This window comes from Harpia harpyja, chromosome 3 (genome assembly GCF_026419915.1).
Source record: "Harpia harpyja isolate bHarHar1 chromosome 3, bHarHar1 primary haplotype, whole genome shotgun sequence".
Lineage (NCBI taxonomy): Eukaryota > Metazoa > Chordata > Aves > Accipitriformes > Accipitridae > Harpia > Harpia harpyja.
This window is the reverse complement of record NC_068942.1, coordinates 32,286,663-32,310,126: the sequence shown is the minus strand read 5'-3', so window position 1 is coordinate 32,310,126 and position 23,464 is coordinate 32,286,663. Positions and strand designations below refer to the sequence as shown.

The following is a 23,464-nucleotide window of genomic DNA, read 5'->3' as shown; positions in this document are numbered from 1 at the left end:
AAAAAAAGTGTAAATGTTGACTAGTTACTGGTGAAGGGGCTGTGACAGTAAAACAAAAAAACAGCATAGGAAGAGAAAACTTGAGAGAATGCAAGACAGACGCAGAAACACACTAAGAAGCACAGCCAACCTGTTTGATAATAAAAAACCCCCTATAAGAATACAGAAGACTTTTAGACTATGTGCACAGATTTTATTACACATAGAACACAGTTGAAAGTACATAAGGTAGATGGTTGAACTAGAAAATATATTTCTTAAAGTTTGGATTTGATATTCTAACCACCAAAAGGATGTAATAAAAATGTATGGTCAGGTGCTGTTGAGACTGTTTATTATTGGATCACAGTATGGTTGAGGTCGGAAGGTGCCTCTGCAGGTTATCTTGTCCAACCCCCCCTGCTCAAGAAGGGTCATCTAGAGCCAGGTTCCCAGGACCGTGTCCAGATGGGTTTTGACTGTCTCCGAGGATGGAGACTCCACAATGTCTCCGGGCAACATGTGGCAGTGCTCAGTCAAGTGTGCCTTTTAGAGCAAATAATATGAAAAGTGGAGTTAAAATGCATATTTTTTTCCTGTTGTTAAAGAGATGAATGGCATTAATTTCAGTGTGTCCAATTTAGAAGTATTTAAATTCATTAGTCAAACTTAGACTTCAGTTCCATGAGCAGTTAATTAGCCTAAATGGGCCCTGCTGGTGCGGAAGGCAGTTCTACTCTGTTCATCCCTGCCTGTTGCGTTTCCATTCCTTTCCTTGGTAAAATAGATTACTAAGTGGTAAAATAGATGAAAAAATTATCTAACTATAGGTTCACCTGGGGAAGGTGAGGAAGAATGAGGTTCATTTTCAGATGGCAGGAATGGGTGGACAGAATTAGGGGCTGTGTCTTCACACTTCAGTAGCTTCAATTTCTGGTGTATAAAACTACTCATGAAATTTTTATTTAGAAGAGAAAGAAGGAAAAAAGCACACAAAAAAAGTCAAAGGGTTAAACACACAGTTCAGGATGAGAAAACAGGAGAACGAATGAACTTAAGAAATAAAAATGTTTCAGCTCATTGTTCTTGAAACTGTTATGTTACAAACTTAAATTGTACAAGAAACAAATACTTCAATTTTATTTTGTTTTGTAACTTTCCTTTTTTTAATTTTGAAGTATTTCAGATGCTTGCTTTCATACTTGATAACAGTCCGGGCTTTGACTCAGCATTGCAACAGAGGAATGTGGGTTATCTATCATATCCGAAACCAGGCATGACTGTCTTTTAAAATAGGTGGCTGTAAACTCATACAGGATTTGTCAGTTAAATGAAAATGTGTCATTGAAACATAGCCAAAAAATTTCTAATAATAAAATGTACATTTTTATAGCGTTATTTTAAAACTATGTGAAAACAGAGAAGTGGAATACTCAGGTGCATTAACCCTTCTTGCATTTGATGTTCACACCATTGACTTTCAGCAGATGACTGTATAAGACTTTGAAAAATAGCCCACAACCAAGCAAACAAAACCAACTAGCATTAGAGCTGTTTCCTTTTGAAATGATTAACTCAGTTTAAATTAATGTCTGTCTTCGTTTAATAAGCTGCCCAGGGGTTGCTGCAGCTATATGGGCACATATTGACATATTCTTTTCATTCAGACATTCACTTAACTCTTTTGTTAAGTATTTAATGAGTTCCTTACTGACACACATGAAATAAAAACTTCAGGCTAGAAAACCTGTACAGTAAAAATGGAGGAAAAAATACAGGTATTTTTAAGAGACATTAATAAAATACCTTCTTCTGGATCATGACTGCCTCTTTCTTTTACTTTTATAAAGTGGGCTAGAATACAATTAGGTTTTGTTGTTTGACAGTTGTGATGCAAATTGCAGGGGAGAAATTGATCTGTTATGGTGCCATAAGTATTATGATGTGCAGTCCTCAACACTGTGCGATCAAGAATTCTTCCCTACAGAAAACAAGAGTATGAAAGGAAAAGGAACTCTGGCAAAGCTGTAACAATGATTTTCTAGCCTGTAAGAGAGTCCCTCAGGGAAAACAGCTTAAATCTGAGAAAATTGTGCTATATATCCGTACATGATAAACATGAAACCTTCAAAATCAGTTTAAAATATAAAGGAAATATCTGAAAGCAGCAAAAAGGACAGATGACTGTACTGACAAGGAGGCAAAGGGCACTGGGGAGTCCTGGGACATGACTTAGTGCTGAGATGGTCACGAACTGGCCCGAAGGAGAAGAAAACTGGAAAGTGTTCAGATACACTCCAGCAGTTGCACCCAATCATATCTTCAGTCACCTTTGAATTAAAGTTAGAAATGATTCATACTTTACTGAATCTATAGTAGAAAGATTTTCATTTTGAAAATGTAAGTTAATTCTGCAGTTTTCAAATAAAACAAACTAACTTGGAGTAAGTGAAAATAACAATGGATAATTACAGAGCCGAAACTATCCTGCTATGCAAGATCTTACCTTTGAATGCTGAGGATCTATAAAGCAGGTGGCTGCGTACAGCTGCCAAACATCATCTTAACCTCATTAGTAGTCAGTAAAGCAACATCAGAAAAGCAAGTTGCAGATGGCAGTGAAAGAAAAGGCACATAAGGACTAACAAAAAGAGTCCTTGAGTATGTACCTTTGCTTGCAAAATAGAGCAATGTAGTGTAAATGTCTTAATATATGTGGAGGCAAAAGATTGCTGCTGTGAATTAAGGTAGCTTTGAGTGGAAGTCTGTTTCTGGGTAACACTGAAAAACAGCTGCAAGCTTGGTTTCATTATGTGCACAAATGTAGTGGGAAAGATAATATTTATTATGAATGATAATTCTGTTTTATTTAAATAGAGGATTGTTAGTTTCTCTCACACAGAGGACTCCTTTCTAGCTAGGCTCCATTCTATTGCCATTTTTAACGTTTTTTTGTTTCTTCTCTTAGCAACTTGTTCCCTGTTAAAGCCAGTTAATCTACTAGACCTGTTCTTCTTTGGATATGTTTAACGTGCCCCTTATTCCTCAACCCTATCATATATGCAGAAGGTGAACCTGGTCCCCCATGATGTGGCTGGTTTGAACCTACATATGTGCTAAACATCAGGCTTATCATTTGGCTGCCTTCTGGCTGCCTCTCAGAATGAGTAGGAGCTGAATGATAGCTGTTTTTTTCTGAATGAGCCACAAACGTTGGTCTGGCTTTTCTACCCAACCACAACTTTTAATCAACATGTAGGAATTGTATAGCTTTGTCATCTCTACTTGTCAAATTTGGCTGCAATTGGCCAACCAGTCAAAGCTGGGTTAGTGATGTGGTGGAGAGGGCAAAGGAGCAGGAGTAAAATGATGACTACCAGTGCAATCATGTACGTTAATAAATGTAACAAACTGCGTGAAAGTCTGTGGTCTGTTCTGGTGGGGGTCTGTTTTATGGAGCACTCTGTTGGGAAAAGAAGTGGCATGAAGACCTAGTTACCAAACTTCACTGGAGAATGCTGGTAGAGGTTCCTCTAACAGCTGTTCTCCAAGATATATGTCTTCATAGTAGTACAGCAGAAAAATCCACGTGGTGACCTAATAGCAGCATCTGAGAGGTCTGAGAAGGAGTCTCAAGGGAGTGGGACAGTAGTTCCTTTGTGAAACAGCAGTGTAGCTGGGCAGTAAAGATTGAGCTGCTGCAAGACAGAGTGGTTGCTCTTTAAGAATTTAAAGTCCCTCAAGGCCAGCTCTGATAACATGACCATTATAGCTTTCATATGACAGCAGCATCAATTCAATGAAGTCCTCTTCTCCACCTTAAAAGTGGGTCAAGATTTTCCCAAGGATGGGTCAAGGGCTTAAATGGGCTTGGTTTCAGAATAGTTTGCTCAGAATAATCTCTCTTCCAAAACTGGAATTTATTTATAAGTGCCCCTTTATTCTGTCATCATATGTGCTGTGTCGGTCAGCAGTCCATCTTCTGATAATCTGTCACTTGAAGTTACCATTTTTCCACTGAACTGTCAAAGAAGACAACAGAAGCTTGATCTCGCAACCTGTGAATCATTGTGAATTAGTAAATCAAAAGCTAGCTTTGATAATCCTTGTCTTTTCCGCTTTTCAGGATAGTTGGATAATGGCATCGTTGATACAAAAAGCAGCTATAACCGTGGTCTGCGATTCAAAAGTTAAACCGCAGAATGACTACTAGCCTTCTAAGTGATCAGCTTTTTCAAAAAGTTCTCTTGAATTACAAGAGAACCTTGATGCTTTTAAACTTTCAGGGTTTATACTCAGACTTTGTTCATACTTAAGTTTTTGTTTGCTCACTTAAGGTTCTGAGATTTCAAATGTATTTACACCTGAATTTAGAGAACTCTTTATTTATGTAATTTTTATTAGGTGTAATCTTGATTAAATGAAGAATAATTTTGAGGTAACCTAAAGTATTTATGAACTAGATTAAATTAGTTGACTTATTTCAGCTGGAAAATTCGGGTTAGAAAAGTCTGAATGCTACAGAACGTGATGAATATTTCTTTCAACTAAGCAACAGACAGACGTCTTCTGATCATTACTCCAAATCACGTGAAAAATGCTTTTTAAAAAAGTACGTACATACAATATGGTTAGCATTTACTTAAAAATAGAGATAGCTCTTTTGCACAGCATAGATTTTATTGTAAGGTACAAACAGGAAAACATAAGTCAATATGTAATTGAAGTGTTTAGAATAGATGAGTTTTCTTCAATCCTTAACTACTTAATGTGACACTAATTTTTTTAGTCAAAGGAGGGAGGAGGTTAAAAAAGAGAAAAAAAAAATATATGTACACAGATACTGCCAGATTTCAGACTTCATTGCCTGCTTGGCCTCGGCCTTGATCTTTTACAGAAGATTTAAAAGGAGGTGGCAAGAGGGATAGAAATGTAATCAGTTGGGCTATTACAGAGAAACAATGCGGCTAAGTACTTTCTTGGCAGTGTGTTGCTGTTTTTATCCATTCAGCAAATGTGATTTATTTATACATCTGTCAATAAATACAAGGCGGCATCCAATAACGAGTACAGCAGGGATTTAAGCCAGACTGTATTGCTGTGTTTGACACAAAGGTCAACCTTGGGAAAGGGGCTTGAAATTAACATTTCTTGAAAACTATTTTTCCTTCCACTTGAGGCTATCTCTTAATTCCAGCAATTTTCTCTGTTTGATAAGCAGAGAGAGCATACATTTTGATTATATAAAGGAGGGAGGAGGTGATGAAACTTTAAAAAATTTCTACCGGCATTGCATTCTGGTGATAAGAATGGGACTTTATGCAGCACAGAAGAGATTACCTGAAGTAGAATTGGGAAGCAAATTGTATTTACAAAAGACGGCATGATTTTCCTAATAGGTGTTCAAACAGGCTATTCACTCACATATTCTGCTGAGCTTGACTAGAAATAACTTCATTTCAAAAAGGACAAATCTGATGGAAGGTAAAAGCATTCCCCTCTCACAGATACTTGTCTAAAGGATTTGCATTAAATTTTCTTGATGTGAGCACAGTAGTAGTTTATTCTGCATCTGCATGAACTGGTAACATGGAAAATAAAAATACAAATCGTGTCCTTGATTGCTTCATGCTTCAACCACTTGAATTACTAGATTTATGTCTGCAATTATGGAAGAGATGTTGCAATATGATAGTTTGACAATAACTGTCACAATTATATTACCAAAATATACATTCAACTTACTCTTGAAGTTTAGAGTATTGAAATTATGTTTTAAGGACGAGGTGTATCTTCCTGTGGTTTTATCTTGTTTTTAATGTAGCCAGGGTATTTTTAAAGAACTATAGTATGTCTAAATGTTGTCAGTTATTAGTAGGGTACACAGATGTGAAAGAAGTCTTGTGCTGCAAAGTTCCATGAGGTATTACACAAGGCTGTCACGAAATACCTTGTCATGGTAAGTATAACCAAGATGTATGTGTGCTACTTCTGAACCCTTTATGTTTTTCTCCCTCTGTATAGATCCTGGAATTGGTGAAGGGCATGCATTACCAGCTGGCCTGTCAAAAGTACTTTGAGTTGATGCATGATGTAAGTAGCTACTAATTTTTGTTACGCTGTAATCACTATCTTTGTCTTGAGGAAGGCCTTGGAAATCATGCATGAAGTCCAGAGACTATTTGCGGTTCTCACATCCATCATTAGCTGTCTTGCCTTGTTAGTTTTCATTTCAATAATTTCAAATATTCTTTTGTAATTTTTCTGCATTTATATATTGATCTTATTAATATCCTGAACATTACAAGATGTAGTAAAAGGTTATGCTTTCTTCCTGAAAATGTCAATATTGTTGAATTTTATCTATTTCAAGCCATTTAACTTTTTCAATATCCTGTTTTTAATCAAATTTGTGGTTTTTAACCCGTTACGCAAGTTTGATATTTTGAGATATACCTTAAAAAATAAACAAAAAGGATCTAAAAAGTGTAATTAAAACTCTAATCTCCCAGCACATACATAGTTAATATTGTTAATGTTCACTTGATGTTTTTTCACATTTTTAGTCATGTGTGATTAGTTTTTAAATCAAGATGAACGTTTGCAGAGCTTTCCCGTTTGCTTAATCATAGGCAAAATTAAAGTAAGATCCTCCACAAAATTGTGAGATAGCCAATGGCCATAGTCCATCTTCTATGTGATTTCTTCATTCAAAGAACCAGCTTTCGCATTGGTTCAAGATTCCTTGTCATCAAGAAAAAACAAAGCAGCACAGCCCTTCTTATACCTTTGTTCCCTCCACAACTCAAAAATGGAAACATCCCTTTCAAACAGCAGACTATGGAACGGCCTTGCTAAAGATATGGATGAGGATTAGATGACCCACTCAGAGACACTTACCATTGACTTTTTTGTTCTTACTGGTTTTCACCTTTGATTTAAATGGAACTGTATGTCTTCCCAAATTTCCAGCAATCATATATGTGAATGTATAGCAAAGGTATACTCCGAACCAGTACCCACAGCTATAATCTGAGAGGAACACTTTTTCTTACAGTCTTAGAAAATGATAAAACAGGTCTAATAATCTGGAAGGAAATTCAAAATTATGTACAGTTTGAAATTTAGATAACACTTGTCCTGTGTAAGGCCGTCAGTAGAAACAATATTTTCCCAAGATGACTATAAGATCCCAAGGTCAACATTCACCAAAGGATAAATCAGCACAGTGCTGAAGATCTGTTGCATTTTAGAAAGCTGTCTTTCCATTCTTCTATGGCAAATTCCAGAAAAGCATTATTTTTTTCAGTCTTGTGGTAATATAAATATCTGTCTTTGCTGCTTGCACTAAGAATCATCTTTCTGCTTTGCTGTTGGTAAGTCTCTTCAGCGAGAGAAAGCAGAATGCACAGAAAGGCACTTTATGTAGTTTGAATGGCACATGCTTATGAGGACAATTTTTTACAGGATTTAGCTGTTAAACTTGCTACCAGCCTCCTCGGAATGATTTTTCTGTCCTATAGCTATGTAATTTTTTTTTTTCATGGGATGGACAAAAGATGTGTCTCTGAAGCTGGAGACACCTAATCAAATAATTGAACCCTTGCTTTCCTGTATATGCCTAGCAGAGCTCTTCAGTGAAGGAAATTTCTGAAGAATCAATCAGCATAACATTGATTGTTATTGTTTCTTCAAATAGGTGAATAATCCTAAGTAAAACTTTCTTAGGAATAATGGACTGGTTCACATGGAGAATATCATCTTCAATTATGTAAAAATTTTATCGAGAAAGTGTTTGATATACTTTCAGCGGAGCTGTTAGTGTAATTCTTGACAGTTACAGTGCATATGTAAGTTAGATCTACTATGAATGACGTTGTACTAGAGACTTGCTTAAGATTATGATATTTTTCTAAGTTCATGGGGTCAGTTGCACACTATGTCTACTTAAGGACTCTCTTTGTATTTCCTCCCCATCATCACCTCTTAGGTTTCTATTGCATCTTATGCTGGCAGCAGCTTTGCTGTTGGCCTCAGTAGTCCAGTGCTTGGCAGCAAGACTATGCTGGACTAGAGTGAGAATGTTTAGAACTACTTTTTGGGGAGGAGGTGTCTTTGCACCTCAGTGCTGCGGTTTCAAATAGCATAGGTTACCTAAAAGCAGCTTCTCTGCACATTCAGTGTCAACTGGTCTTATTAACATTAATGCTATACCTCCCCTGAACCTTTGTTTCACTATCTCACAACCACAAAACAAAGGCAAACATCATTTGTGTGGTCCAGTGCATTGTCTTCAGGCAGGAACTAATGTGTTAAGGAAATGCATGTGTATACAATCTGTTAAGTCTTTCAATAAGTGTGGGAAAGGAAAGCAGTACTTATAATGCATGAATGGTTTTGACATGTTTTTCTCCTTCTGGGATATTTTAATAAAAATCAAGAATAAGCTATGTTTGTATGTGTAACTAGAGTAAGTATTCTATCAAACACTACCAAAATACTAAAGTACCTTTCTTTATGGTCAAATTTGGATTTTAAGCCATATGGAAAGCATCATAACTGTTTGAAATTCTAATATTTGTACTTGAGTTCATAATAAGCTATTTCATCTTGATCATCCCTTTTAGATAAGTTTTTATTTTGTACTAAAGTGAGGACACAAGGCAACTTACGTCAAGTGGAAATGAGACACCCTGAAAATGTAAGCGGCATAACTGTAACCCGAAGTAAATAGTCACAGCAATGAGGAATTCCTTTCATGGTCACAATAGTGGCAAGATTTTATTTTATTTTAGTTGATAGAATTGGATGGCAACTCAAAATAGAGAAACGTATTTGCAGACCAAACAGTTCAGAAATCTTGGCTACATATATGCAGTCAAGTAAAACAGATTGGTGATATCAGCTATGAACTACTAGTAGGTTAAATTAGTGTTCTTGTGGCAGGTTGCCTGTAGAAATAATTAGTGCTTTGAAATCTGATTGTATATAAATCCACTGTATAAATCTACTGTTTTAAGAGCCTGAGCATTATGAACAAGTAAGAAAGCCTAACTGGCTAATGCCTGTGTTACTAAGTTATATTCCAGAGGAACTAATGATGTTGATGCTGTTTGCATGAATATTGCTATATTAATTACTTGTTACAGTTAGAGCTGTAACGGCTGATTATTAATATTTATCTGTAAAAATTTTATTCTTGCATACTGATATTTCACAGTCTTTGTGTATTTTTAAAAAGTAAATGAAATCTGACACATAGCAAACTTTCTGGTACAGAAGAATCACTTTTGAATAGTTTATTTTAAAACATCTGCAAAAAACGTTTTTTCTTTGTTGTTTGTGATCAAATCGTGAGAACACTGGAATTTTTTTTTTTTTTTAAGGAAAAAAGTGATGTGGTTAATTGATATCATTTACTGTAGCACCATGATTGCTCCACATGTTTTTTCTGTAATATCAGCTATAGCATTATGAGCTGTCATTTTAAAAGTTCTTGGTTAAAACCAAAAGATACTATAGCTACAAAATGATAGCTTCAGGTTTTTCAAAATAAGATGTGCTATAGCAGGAATACAAAACTAGATTTTGTGTGAAGGCCAATATGTGCAAAATGTGTTGAATCCAAAAAAAGTCTTGTGTTAGTATCACCTGCTAGATGGAGTGAACAGTTCTGGCCAAAGTGACAGATCTTTTCGCTTGGATCAATACATGTTGTAAACTTAAATTTTTGACTGCCCAGAAAATACATTTTTCTTTGGGCATAGGGGATTCCAGATGGATTTACAGGTGTAAATGGATAAAGCAGTTAGGGAAATCTAGTTCCTCTATTTCTGGTAGTAAGTTTCAGGTAACTTATAATTAAGTTAATGTTGCAGCTTTTAAAACTGATGTGCTTTGATCTGTATTACCTAAAAGCATTGTAAAACTTAGATAAAGTAACATAAGCAGTCTAACATAAAAAAGCCAGGAAATTTGTTTTAGCTTCACGTCCATTTTTGTGGTCAAATTTCTTGTGTATTTCCAGCCAGAGCAGAATATTTTTATTCAGAGAACCTTGTTGAAAATTACGCAGAACAGATTTGTTTATGTATCACTGTCACAAATGAAGATGATGATGATGAATAAAACTTCCCCTTTCTCTCTTCAGGCTCTTAAAAAAAAGGTGATAAAATGGGCAGAATTCTTTTAATTAAAATAGGGTACATGGAGTCATATTAAATTTTAACTAACAACCTGTATATAGCTTTTAGCCAGATACTGTCAATCACCTCTGAGAACATGGTTGTAGCCTCTGTTCATACAATGAGCTGCTTTTACAGCTTACTGCAATTTGTTGGCGAGAGAAGAATTTAGAACAAAATTAGGAGTTACAAAGTGAACCTTAAATTGGTCTGAAGAAAACTGAGGTTTTAAGGTTAAAAATAATAGAACTAATTAAGAGCTGCTTCTAGGAAAGCCAGCTTTTCACTGTATCACTTCTTTTTTTAAGCCTTTTTGGTGCAAAGAAGTAATTTAGTTCCCACGTAATGGAAATTGGAGCATGGATGAAAGATGGCTGGATGAAATTCATCCAGATAAGACTGAAATGAAACTCAGTGGTGGCTTCAGGTTTCTTCTTTTTTACTTTGTGTCTTATTTTGAGTGCCAAATTAGCGTGGTAGGCCTGTCACTTATAGCTAAGATTTTTCAAGCAAGGTCACTTACTACAGTTGCTAATGTCTTTTTTGTGTGTGAATTAGATTTTGTTACACGTTGCCATTTTCTGACAGAGCTAAGCTGGGTGGTGGGAATGCATTGAATCAGGGTTCCATTTAAAACACACACTGATTCTCTGCTTTATGATCTTTCACAAGTGGCTGAAATTTAACCTGATGGGTTTTGGCATATCAGGTCAGCCACAGTATATGTACTTATGAGATGGCTGTGTGTGTGCAAAGTTGCTTGTTATGCTTGAACTGGTCCCACCCTTCTGGGAAAAAGAGAAGGTAGTGGGAGCAGAAAATTACCAGTATATGGCTCTTAGTCTTCCTTGGTTTCTTGTATCCCAGGTTTGGGAAGTTTTCCAATGTTTTTTAAAAGCAGTATTTTTCTAAAAATGTTCTTAGTATTCACATGAACTGACGGGCAGATAGAAGGTGCGGATTGCCTGAATATGAGGTGGAAGCACCTGTTAAAGTAAGCATTTTCAACTTCTGAGGCCCTGAAAAGAGATACAAGGGTTATAATTGAGATTTCTGGTTAATATGTCAGAATAGCTTACTTTTAAAGCTGAAAGCTTTGTTCATTTGAAATACTTGATGAGCATTAATTTAATGTTCATTTATCAAATAATTATGGAGCTGAAAGAATGCACCTCCTAAGTGGAAAGGAGCAATAAAAATATGCCGCACCTTATGCTAGTTTTCTGTGTTCTTTTCCACTGAAGACTAAATGTTCTTTGGTATTGGTGGTGCATCTAGTGTCAGGATGGTGATGTTGGCACTGATGGAGTAGAGATAAGCTTGATCTATTGGGCTTCTGTCTTAGCCTGCTGCCTTGTAAATATTGCATTTGTGGCTACTGGAGAAAACAGGGGAAGAGGTGAAGCTACCTGTTTGCATTCACAGTTTCACACTGATACTTAAGATCTAGATTTTTATTGTGCAGTTGTTACAACTTATAGTGGTGTATCAATATATATTCTCTACTGCCATTTGCACTCTAGACTTGTCTCAGTCCCTCTTTTGGGTAGGGAAATGCTGTTTTAAGGTGTAGGTTCAATTGTCCTACATCTGTAAAGGTAGGACAGATGGGGTGGTTTTTTTCTTTACTACAGCAAAGACAATGTGAAATACTGTTTTGAATGTGCCAAAGCAGTTGTTTTATTTCTAACATGAAGGAAGAAATTTTGTGATGAAAGTAAATCTGTGTCATGCTAATATTTACTGGGACAGTATTTACAAATTGATGCATTTTTCTTCAACAAAATCAGAACTTATTAAATTGCTAATTAATTTGTTCTTGACTGTGAAAAAGATGACTTTTTGAAATAAATATAATAACTCACTGTTCCTTTCCTTTTATGTGCAGGTTGATGACATTGGGTTTTCTTTGAATCATCCTAATCAGTATTTTACAGAGAGTCAAAGACTATTAAGTGGTGGTAGAGAACTGAAGAAGGAACCAAGTAATTCAGGAAACTCTCAACAAAAAAATAATAGTCAGGAAAGCATGAATTCAAATTCTGCTCCCACCTCTTCAAATACAGCAGCTGATGCAGAACTGGAGGGACTGGAGGCATACTTCACTGAAGACTAAGCAGCTGTGTTATTTGGGTTTTTTGTTTTGGTTTGGGGTTGTGGGTTTGTTTGGGGTTTTTTTCCCCTTTCTTTCATTCTTTCCCTTCTCTAGCTGAATTTGCCCCTATACTCAGGAATATGCACTTCACTTCCTGGAAGATGCAGGCATTTAGTGCTTTGAATAGACTGAACAAAAGAAAGATAGATACTGAAGCTGTAATTGCATCCAGTACTTACTCTTGCTGCTTTAGGATACTGTTTTATATGGCATGTTGAAGGGTGGGAAATGAAAGTTCCTTCCCAATTATTAGGTGATTTTTGTCTGACTTACCTTTATTTTTTTTCTTCAAAATGTTTAAATATTTTTATCCCATTTTGTGGTCACTTTTATATGTTTCTTCTTAATAAATAAATTGCAAAGCAAAAGTTTGTGGTATTTTCTTTTTAGCTGTATTTGGATGGTAATTAAGTAGGAGTTCTTATGATCAAAATTACCCTCTGGAGGAGTCTGTCTCTTTTCTACGTGAGGAGCTGAGGGAAATCAGCTTCCTAATTTGTGTACCTTGACACTAAATTTAGAGAGCTGGTTTTGGTGCTTGAAATAGAACATAAGCAGAGTTTAGACACCTGCATGTAAGAAGGTGATCCAAAAAACTGATGCTCCACCAGCTGACTCATCTTGAAGAAGGTAAAAACTTACTAGCATATATTCCTTTTCAATTTTAAAGTTTCCTCAATGTCTGAGCGTGGCTGGAGCCTCCTGTGTCCTGCTAAGCTAAACAGCTGTCTGAACGCAGGTTTGGGTGACCTATATTCCACCCATTCCCCCAAAGCCCAAGTTACCTAGCACAGGAATGGCATGCAATCAAGCAGTGGCCACTGGGCAGTGGGTGGAAGCTCTAAGTAGAGCTGGGATTTTATATCATGCTGTTAGAGTATTCTCCCGGGGATTTGGAAGGCCTGCATTTTATTTTATCTGGTGTTTAAGGAGTTTCAAGATGACATTTCCCCTTCTCTGGAGGGTGACCTAGCTACTGGTATAGACCAGTAACCACATAAACACAGTATTGTCATTGCTAGTAGTTTGTATTAACTCTGCAAGGCCTTAGCATGAAGACTCACTGAGCTTGGTTTATCTGGGCTTATCTTGCCCTACCTGAAGCTTTGTTTTAGCCATAACAGCAACTGTCAAGTGACAGCCTAACTTTGTACAATTGTCTAGTGTACTGCCTATGTTTATGATGATTTTGATATATTTCTGTAGCTAATGGCTAGTAGTAAGTAGTTATTTTGTGTAGAATCATTTAATCTATGATCTTAGGTGCCAGAGGCCCCATGGACATAAATGAATCGCTCACGGCCAAGTGCTGATCCTTAAAGAAATACAACATAAAGAGTTGTGCCAAACAAGTTTTTAGGGGTAAGAGAAGAAAGAACAAATATGCAACGTGAGTAAGCCACGCTATATATAATTATTTGGCTGTAATGTGGAATTGTCAGGCCAATGAAGAAAGAACAGTGAGTAGAATGTTTTTGGAAGTGTGTAATATTACCTCAGGTGGACTCTAGAGAGGAGAAAGAACAATCCCCACCATCAGCATCCTGCTACTCCTGATGAACACCCTGGGACCCTGACCACGTGCTGTTGATGCCGGGACCCCAAGGGGTGGTGGAAAGGTGTGTGCAACAGATACAAGGGAGCGCGTGAGTGTGTAACATTTGCTAGTTGTGTTATGTTAGAGGTTTTATTTTCTCTACAATAATTGACGGATTTAGACTATTAATATTGCGACTGGACTAAAGGCTATTGGATTAGTGTTAAGATTTTGGGCTAACTCTAAATCTTTGGTTTTCCATACGTAGAGTGTTCCTGTAAGGGCACGTAACTCACACAGGGCTAGTGCAAGACCAGGCTTTAAAACCAAAGCATGTCGTCTGTGGTTAGAAGAGCATCTGCCGGGGTTCGCTGTTCCTCTTCTCTTCCCTGAGTTATTCCTCAGTTTATTCTTAGCCACGGCTTTGTGTGAACGACCAAACCCCATGCAGCTCTGGATGTTTTCTGTTCGAGGGAGCGGCAGAGCTGCAGCCTGAGCAGCGGCGCTGGGGGTCCTGGAGCTGCGAGCCCACCCGTGGGGCGGCCCTCTCCCGTCGGCTGAGCTCCTGGCAGCACCCCGCCTGAGGTGTGGAAGTCGGCTGGTGGGGTTAGAGGGTTGGGAATCTCGGGGTTTTGATGTGTCCTGGCAAGTGACAAGGGTCCCCTGGCTGCCTGAGCTGGGGGTGCCTTAGTGGACGTGGTGGACCCTCTCAACGGGAGCGGAGCTCCTCCGGACCCGCGGTGAGGCCGACATTCCGAAGTGAGACGGCTGGGAGAGGGAGGAGGTGGCCGAGGCACTGAGCGCGGGGCGTGTTCCCCAGCCAAGGGCATTTCTGATTCAGTGGAAAAGTTTCTGTTGTGCCCCAACCCGACCCGTGTGGATACTGTCACTCGCCGTGTGGATAAAACTCCCAGCTCTGCGTTTCTGAGCTTCGCGTGTGCTTTGAAATCCTTTATGCTGGGAATAAGCTGCTTGGTCTCGGATTCCACAATGGATTGCTACCTCAGCAGAATAAAGTTGTTTTTAGGAATTCAAGCATAAAATTTAAAAAATAAGTCTCTATTACAAGGAAGAGAATAGATCCGCACAGATCCTCTGAACGAAAAATCTTAATCTGAAATGCAACAAATGTAACTGTACGTGACAAAGCCTTTGTCCTTCATTGGTTTACTTCATTATTGTGAGTTTACCTCTCTTGATTAATAGTACTACAAATTGCTTTAAACTATATTTTCTTCCCTTTTATTACCTGTCAGGAGGACTATAATAAAACATGTAACAGAAAAATGTACAAATTATAGCATACGGTTACAAGTAGCTAACAAAGGACTGAAATTAATGCTTTGGTTGCTATTTGAAGAAAATGGCAATTTATTTTCAGATTTCATACTTTTTGACCGTTTCGATTTGTCTTTGAAAGCAGAATATTTTGAACTTGATAATGTGGAAAAATAAAAAATGAGAATCCTCCTTTTGAGCAGTTTGACACTGAGGAGCTTTAAACTCTTACTGCTTTATAAATACAGTAAGAATCACTTGTTCCTTGATTATAGAGCTGTTTGAGATTAGAAAGGAAAAATCACTAAGAATGTGTAAATCATGCATTTGAAAACATTCCCTGCATTGTAGTAGTGCTATTAAAAATAGTATTTAGTCACAAGAGAAGGATTCTGAAAACCCAGTGACCCTGATATGATTATGCAGTAGTCAGAAATAACAAACCAAATAAGTAAATAAACCAATAACCAAACCAAACCAATAATCAAACAAACCCCCACAAAATCCCAAATGCTACTCTTTCACAAGTTGAAACGAAAATGTATTTCTGCAATAAAGCATTGCAGATGGATCTATTTGCAAGCATCAACTCTCCTAAGTGGATCTTTAAATTTTGTTATATTTTGCTACTTGAAAAAAAGCAGGAGATACACAAACATCTAAAGTTTGAAACTGTTCTGACAAGACACTTCTGTATTCTGGATCAGTAAAGGAGATACTAAGGTAATACTTGGTTGCATTTCTGAGGGGATTCAATGTGCCAAAAGATAGCCCTGTGCAGCCATGGTGCTCACGTAGGAAGTACTCTTCTTTACAACATCCGATCTTAAATTACCACGGTTAAATTTAGAGGCGGGTGTTTCAGAAGGGGTGCCGGTCCCTAGCTGGTGATCTTTTGAAGTGCTAGCATCAAAGACAAGAAAACAGTCTCTGACTTCACCGCCTTTCAAGATCTAATGAAGAGAACTTCATTATTGGCTGTTCTGCAGAAGAAGGTGAGGAGCTCACAGGTGGGCTGTGACTTACGCAGTGCTCTGCTGAGGTGTGGGGTGCTGCCTCGGCAAGGGGAGCAGCACGGGCATCGTGGCACGAGAGGAGCGGGTCCATGCAGGAGAAGCGTCGATGCTGAGCGGGTGGCGTTCCTTCTCGGCACGTTTTGGGAGTTTTCCTTTGACTAGTTTTAGTCTTACGGTAGGGCTGGAGTGGGCATTAGGAGATAGAGGAGCGTTGCAGAGTGTGCCTTTTGGGTGGATTTCTTCCAGAAGGAATCCAGTTTGCACGCTCCCAGACCAATCAGCAGTGCAAGCCAAAGCAGAGTAAGTGGGGATGACTGAGAGATTCCCTTGAAGATGTTGAACATTTCAGTCAGTCTCAAGCCCATGTAATTGAAAGAGACATGGCAGCAAGAATACGCATAGAGGATGAGATAGGGCAACGCGTTTGTGACGCAGGTACTTGCTCTGTGGTGCTGTTCTTTTCACATGGCTGTGAAATGTAAAATTTCTTGTGGTTTCTACTATCGAAATACTCAGGGAAGTTTAACATATCAAAGATTCTACTATTTGAAAAACCTATTTTCCCACAAATCTGGTAATATGCTAAATACAATAAAAGGATTCCAGAACCCCAGGGTTAGCTCCCTGGGTTTTTTTCACTGTAACCAAGGAAGGAAAACACTTAAAACCTTGCACCTATGGCAAAAAACTTTTACTTTTACTTAGACATGTTGGCCTGTCAAGGACATTTATGTTACCTGGGTTGCTATCATCTTCTGGCTTCCTGGCCCAGATTTGTTGCAGGGATGTAAAACTTAAGAGTTCATTTACGCTTTTTGTTTCTTCCCTACATGTACCTAAACCATTAGGGCAGGGCAGACGTAATGCAGAGCTTTTGGGCAAGCTCATCGCAATATAATTACTGATGCTTTCCTTGTTTTCCCTAGTGCACATCTGATGAATTACAGCTAGACAGATGAAGTCAAGGTCTCAGTATCTGAGTGGTTCTTTTGGGTAGATTTCACATCATGATCCTTAAGATTTTATTTATTTTTTTTAAAGCATATATAGAATATTCTAAAATGTCTGTCTATTTCAAGTCTCTTAAAAATCCACAAAAGAATCACTTTGTCCTTTTAGGTCATTGTATGGGGTTTTTTTTGTTTGTTTGGTTTTGTTTCCTCTTTTTACCACACTGTGGGTCTACTGAATAACTGGCATCTTTTAACTAACCTCTGCTGTTCACAGTCTCCTTATTTCACCATCCTGTGTATTCCTCCTTATCTGCTACAAAATAGATGTTACTGATGGTGGTTTTTAGAACTTGTATGAAGTCCACTACTTAGTTCACATTAGCAGAGTAACCCGTCCTTGCTGCCATCCTTGCCAGTCTCTGCCTTTCATGTTTTACTATCCCTTCCACTCTACAAAATGTTATCATCCTTCACTGGCCCGTCTGAATCTGAAGCCTAGTTCATGTCAGTGGATCCCTGCTTTTAACAGACCATTTTGAGAATATTAACCTTTCTTTCCACTTGGATCTGCACTCTTGAAGTACTCTTGGTAATGGTATTATCTCAACATTGAAACTTCTACCTTTGGTATCTAGTTGACAAAAAGAAAAATACTTTCACCCCTTAGCACACTTATTTGCTAAGATTTGTTTAAATCCCTCAAATGCTGAAGGATCTAAGGCATTTGAATTGGTCAAAGGTTATGATCAATGGGTGTAATTCAATCCCCCAAGGAACCTGAAGCATCTATGTAGGTAAACTGATTGGAAAACAGGTATAAAAATGGCTAGAATAATGTCAAGAGTGAATTGTAGCTGGGAAATATGTAGGAATAGATAACCTAAATACTAACTTGTTAACAGAGGAAGCACTGGAAGACTTCAGCAGTGGGTTAGGGTAGGTGAAAAGTAGATCAATAGCAGAGACAGGAAGGTGATATCGATGTAGGTCTGTCGAGGGAGAGCAGGACTTGGTGATTAGGCTGCAAAAAGCAGGAAGATACATGAACTCTCAATATCTCTTAAAACAAAAATGATAACTACAATGAAAGCATCACAAGATGTTGTGTGTCTAGCTGAAATGAGAGTTCTCAGCTAAGTTGAAGATGTTTTGTCATATAATCATAAACCTTGATTAAGATGGTTCATGAACATGGGATAGTGAGAGGGACGTTAGTATAGCAGAAGCAGGTATGGCACAACCTTAGTATTTTTTTTTTCAGAAGAACATTACGTTCTGATCAGGATCAGAGTTGTATCATGGGAGGCATTCCCCAAACAGAAAGTCTCTGCCATTCTTAATGGCAGCACTTATAAGGTGAACTTCAGTAAAAATCAAGTTAGATCAGAAGAAATGTCTTTGCTCAAACTGAACTGGTCAAATTGATGCATGAACTACTGGATGAAATGTAATGGTCTGTGTTGCACTGTTCAAAGTAGATGATCCGACTGGCCCTTTTGGCCATTAAAGTCTATGACACTTGGATTTATTTTTATGTTTAATAAGAATTTAATCTTCCAAGCTGCAGAGTGTCCTTGGTTCAGACAGCTGCTTTAGTGCTTTTGGGTAGAATATAGAGGCAATCTAAGCAGAGAGCCCTGAGAGTTAGAAACGTGTGATTCAGCCACTCAGTGTTCAGGTCTTTGGAGTGTCAGTGGTTTGGCCAACTACAGTTTTCAGAGAAATGGTTGGCTGTAGAAAAATACCAGGAAACTGGCTGAATGACTTTAATTCTATCCTGATCTCTGGAGTTAGAGCATAATTAAATATATGTAAAGTTCTTAATGTGCTGTAGGTAAAAAATAGTTATAATTGCTGCTGCTTTATGATTTTGAATGGAAAATGGAGAATCCATGTCATGTTTCTGTGACTTAGAAAGGAGGCTGGGAGTTTCTTACACTGTCTTTCTGTTAAAGCAGGAGGCACTGTTGGAGGTAATGGTTTTATCTACAGTTGATCACATCTCTTTATTATGATGTCCTAAGCGGTGATTGTAAAACTGCATTTTTCAGGATCTAATATTAATAGAAATATAATTTTTGACAGCTGGGGAACTTTTCACTTGGATTTAGGTATTCACCTAAGGTCTTGCTTCTCACAGTTTCATCACTATTACAGCATATCAAGAATAAGGAGTACAAATATCTGGATCAACATACAAATAGTAAAAGTAAATTCTATTATTTAAATATATGCTTCAGATCAGTTATAGGGTGTGTAATAAGAGTTATAATAGTTGATATTCTCAGTATATTTAGAAATGAGCCTTGGAAAAAACCTTTCCCCTTTTTAAAATTCATTTAAAGAATATTATAATTCTGTTTTGTAAAAATTTCAAATGTATTATGCAGTGGAAAAATACATTTGAATGTCCTTTTTAATTTAATCACTGATTTTTGTGGACTTTCTCTCTATTGCCTCTATATTTTGGCTTAAACAGACTTCTATGAGATATGTTAGGCCTTACCTTGAAACCTCAGGATTTTGCAACTTTGGATTAAATAATGCCACTTCATTCATTTTCTCTTCATGCATCAGCTAGAAAAAAGTCCCTACACAATAAAAATTTTGAAGACCTTCATAGGCCATATGAAATGAACTCCTCACTTTGCCCTTCTAAAGTTCCCACCAAATGAAATAAGTGCATATAGATAAAAAAAAAAAACTAAGCAAATTTTCTTCTAAACACATTTGACCAACTTTCTGTAGAAGTTCCCCTATTACACCCAGGAGGCCTCATGACAGTTTATTTGTGTCAGTTCTAGGCGCAATGTTTTTCTTTTGATCTCCAAATTGTTTTGCAGCATATGTAAATGGGACTTCACTTCTGAGGGAAAACCAAACCAACCTCACTATCCTTATGAGAAATAAAAATAGTAGAATATGCAGCCTGCTTAATTGCTTCCAAACTGAAGGCCAAAGTGATCTGAAGCACAGCCACTGATCTGGCATATCCAAATTGATTATGAAGCAGATCTGATGGGATATCGACTCTTTTTAACTGTGATGTGGGCTCCCAGCACATATCAGATTAGGTGGCAGAGGAGAGAAGAGCCACTTGTTTCCTGTAGGTAGTTGAAAACTATTTTAAAGCAGTTCACCTGTGCGATACTTAAGTAAGGTGCTTAAATACAGAACTGGGAGGGGAAAGTCATATCTCGGTATACCATATAGCTGTATAACTGGTTCTGCTAAAGTGCTGTTGATAAATGGGTTTTGTGTCTGAAAAAACAATAGCTGTAGTGGAAACAGACCTTTCATATTTTTACAAGCAATGTTCTTGCCACATGATTATTTCATTACATGATAGGTTCAATATTTACTAAACTGTCTGTTGTGCAGAATTTGAAACACACTAAGCCTAGTTCTCCAGGAATGCTGCTCAAATCCCTGCAGTAATCCCCACCACCAACACTCTGGGTTCTCGGTTCAGACCCAGTTTCTCAAAAGGCTAGTTAGTAGTTGATCTTATAGAATCGTTTAGGTTGGAAAAGACCCTTAAGATCATCGAGTCCAGCCATTAACCTAACACTGCCAAGTCCACCACTAAACCATGTCCCTAAGCACCACGTCTACACGTCTTTTAAACACCTCCAGGGGTGGTGACTCCACCACTTCCCTGGGCAGCCTGTTCCAGTGCCTGACAGCCCTTTTGGTGAAGAAATTTTTCCTAATATCCTATCTAAACCTTCCCTGGTGCAACTTGAGGCCATTTCCTCTCATTCTATCGCTAGTTACTTGGGAGAAGAGACTGACCCCCACCTCACTACACCCTCCTTTCAGGCAGCTGTAGGGAGTGATAAGGTCTCCCCTCAGCCTCCTTTTCTCCAGACTGAACCACCCCAGCTCCCTCAGCCGCTCCTCATCAGACTTGTGCTCCAGGCCCCTCACCAGCTTGGTTGCCCTTCTCTGGACACGCTCCAGCCCCTCCATGTCTTTCCTGCAGTGAGGGGCCCAAAACTGAACACAGGACTCGAGGGGCGGCCTCACCAGTGCCCAGTACAGGGGGACGATCACTGCCCTGCTCCTGCTGGCCACACTATTTCTGATACAAAATTATTTTTGAACATGTAGCAAACTCTAGAAATGCTTTTTTCCTTATTAGAATTCAGTGCCATTTCAAAAATTTTATTTACACTCTTCAGCTGTAGTGATCTAGTATTTCCAGGTAGTGTTAAAAAGAAGGATTTTTAAAAAAGCTTTTAATCACATTTAAACTGTTTGGAAAAATGCTGCATTTCTTAATTACAGTCTCTTCCTAAAGTTTCTTAAAGTCAGTTGGATCTTATTGCCAGCGATGAAATTTTTTCCCAATAAGTTACTACTTTCCCTTCATGTTAGTAGACCTAAACCTGACCAAGTCACTAGTCTTCCTCACTGAGAATGGCTGCAAGAACCATTTCCTCTAACAAAAATTACCTGAGGAGTGTTTCTCTAGCCTGCAAGAACAGTATCTTAAAATGGAAAAGAAAGTAGTAGTCCTATATACAGTGTTAGTTGTTCAGTTGTCACCTTCTTAATCATCAAAACTATAGAGAACGTTTAATTACTGAGACCTGATGTTGTCCATAAACCTGGAAGAAATGTCTAAATGAGTGCAACCGAAGCTTTAGTAAAGACCATTTTTAACAGACATTGTTAAACTGACATGATAAAGAAGTGAATAGACCCTTTCTGCTTTACTGAGCAAGATTTATACTGCAATTGGTGTCAGCTGATGTCTTAACAGAGCTGCGATTCATAGTATCAGACTAAAGTGTTTGTTCTTCATGACTTTATTCAGCTGAGGATTATGAACTCGGGTCTGCCAGGCAGGTGGACTGTGCAGTGTACCTTGACCAGCTGCTTAGAAAACTCAGAGATCTTACATGAAGTTGAATGCTCAGTGTATAAATGAGATAATATAATAATCAAGTTGGTTTGGACTAACATTTTTAATTGTGTGAACTAAAATTAAGTGGTAGGAATATACTAGAAGTATCTTATTTCCTCTCTCTACCAGTAAGTTGAAGGTTGTTGGCATTCCCTTCAATTCCAGATGTCTAAATATTTTAATTAAAACCAAACAAACATCACCACCACATGCTATTCCTGGGTGCTTTTGAAGAGTTTTAATTTTCAACTGTCACTGAATGATTGTTTTGGGAATGAAAAGTTGGCTCTTCTCTGTACTCTAAATAAATAAATGCATTTGGCGTACCTTTTCAATGTATCATCATGATGTTAATGTCTTCATGGTTCACTGTGGCGAGAGTCTTGTGTGCAAATCCTTGAATCATGCTTAACCTAAATCTACTCTCTGGAAGTGGTTTTTTGCTTGTGTGGATAATTTGCAGTGCTTCACTGAGCAGAATCTACAGCATGAATTAGCTGTATGGCTGAATTGTGCCTGTGGAGGGAAAATGATTAAAGCCATGGGTTACTCTGCATCTGTTGGTTCTGCCAGGTGGAAGACTGAAATCTAATAAACGTATACTTCTAAAATAGTCTCCACGGGATGTTTGTAAGTGACTGGTAAAATCTTAACTTCCCAGGGGTGAAGAAAGGAGCGTGAGGTTTCTGTTGGCAATCACTCCTGCTGTTGCTCATGATTCAGAGCAGTTGTTAGCACTGAAAGGAATGCGGCCTGGTCCCTGGGGTCACAAGGTGGCTTTGGAATAGGGAAGGGAGGGATAAAAGCATCAATATGTTTATTTTCGACATGGATGAACTGGTTGTGGAGTAGTGAGCTAAGTGGGACATGGGATGTAAACTGCATGTGTCAAAAAGAGCCATCAGATCCTTAGAAAAACAGGAGGTCTTGTGGGTGACGTCTGAAGGACTTTTTTTACAACTCATGATTATTAGAAGACAAATGTCTCAAAAAAAAAAAAAAAAAGTCCTGTATAGATTTTCATTTCTATGAATGCACAGAATCACACTATCAAAAGAATTGTGATGTTAAAACTGGTTGCTTAGCATAAAAGAAAAAATATATTAAGAACACCCTTGCCCATAAGCAAAATAGTATGAAGTGATCATTTCAAGGTGTAGTATTAATGATTACAGGCTGCTCTTACTATTCACAGCTACTAATGGATGTGTGATTCAACCACGAGAACTTTTTCCTTTGGCAGGCAGCAGGCCTTTCCATTTGTGCATGCTCTCTCTGAGCAGAGCTTCAGTGGAAAACACTCCCTAGATGGGTTTTTGATGTCAGGTTTGCTCTTCAAAACAGGTTTGGCTTAATGGAAACATTCAGATGAACTTTGTCGATGTCTCATTTCATGTGTTCTGTGTTCAGGGAATCAGGAAGAGGGAAAATACGCACCAGGAATGTGTGA

General features: G+C 38.0%; 1 protein-coding gene across 2 annotated transcripts in view; it reads left to right on the top strand.

The window, feature by feature from the left end:
• The window catches only part of PRIM2 (DNA primase subunit 2), a 132,030-nt gene extending 119,344 nt beyond the window's left edge, over window positions 1-12,686 (top strand). For both annotated transcript variants that reach the window (XM_052781835.1, XM_052781834.1), the window contains 2 exons: window positions 6,004-6,072; window positions 12,052-12,686. In XM_052781835.1, coding sequence (XP_052637795.1) covers window positions 6,004-6,072; window positions 12,052-12,279 — 297 coding nt within the window. In that variant the 3' untranslated portion in view covers window positions 12,280-12,686. The remainder of the gene's footprint in view (window positions 1-6,003; window positions 6,073-12,051) is intronic.
• Window positions 12,687-23,464: the final 10,778 nt, after the last annotated feature.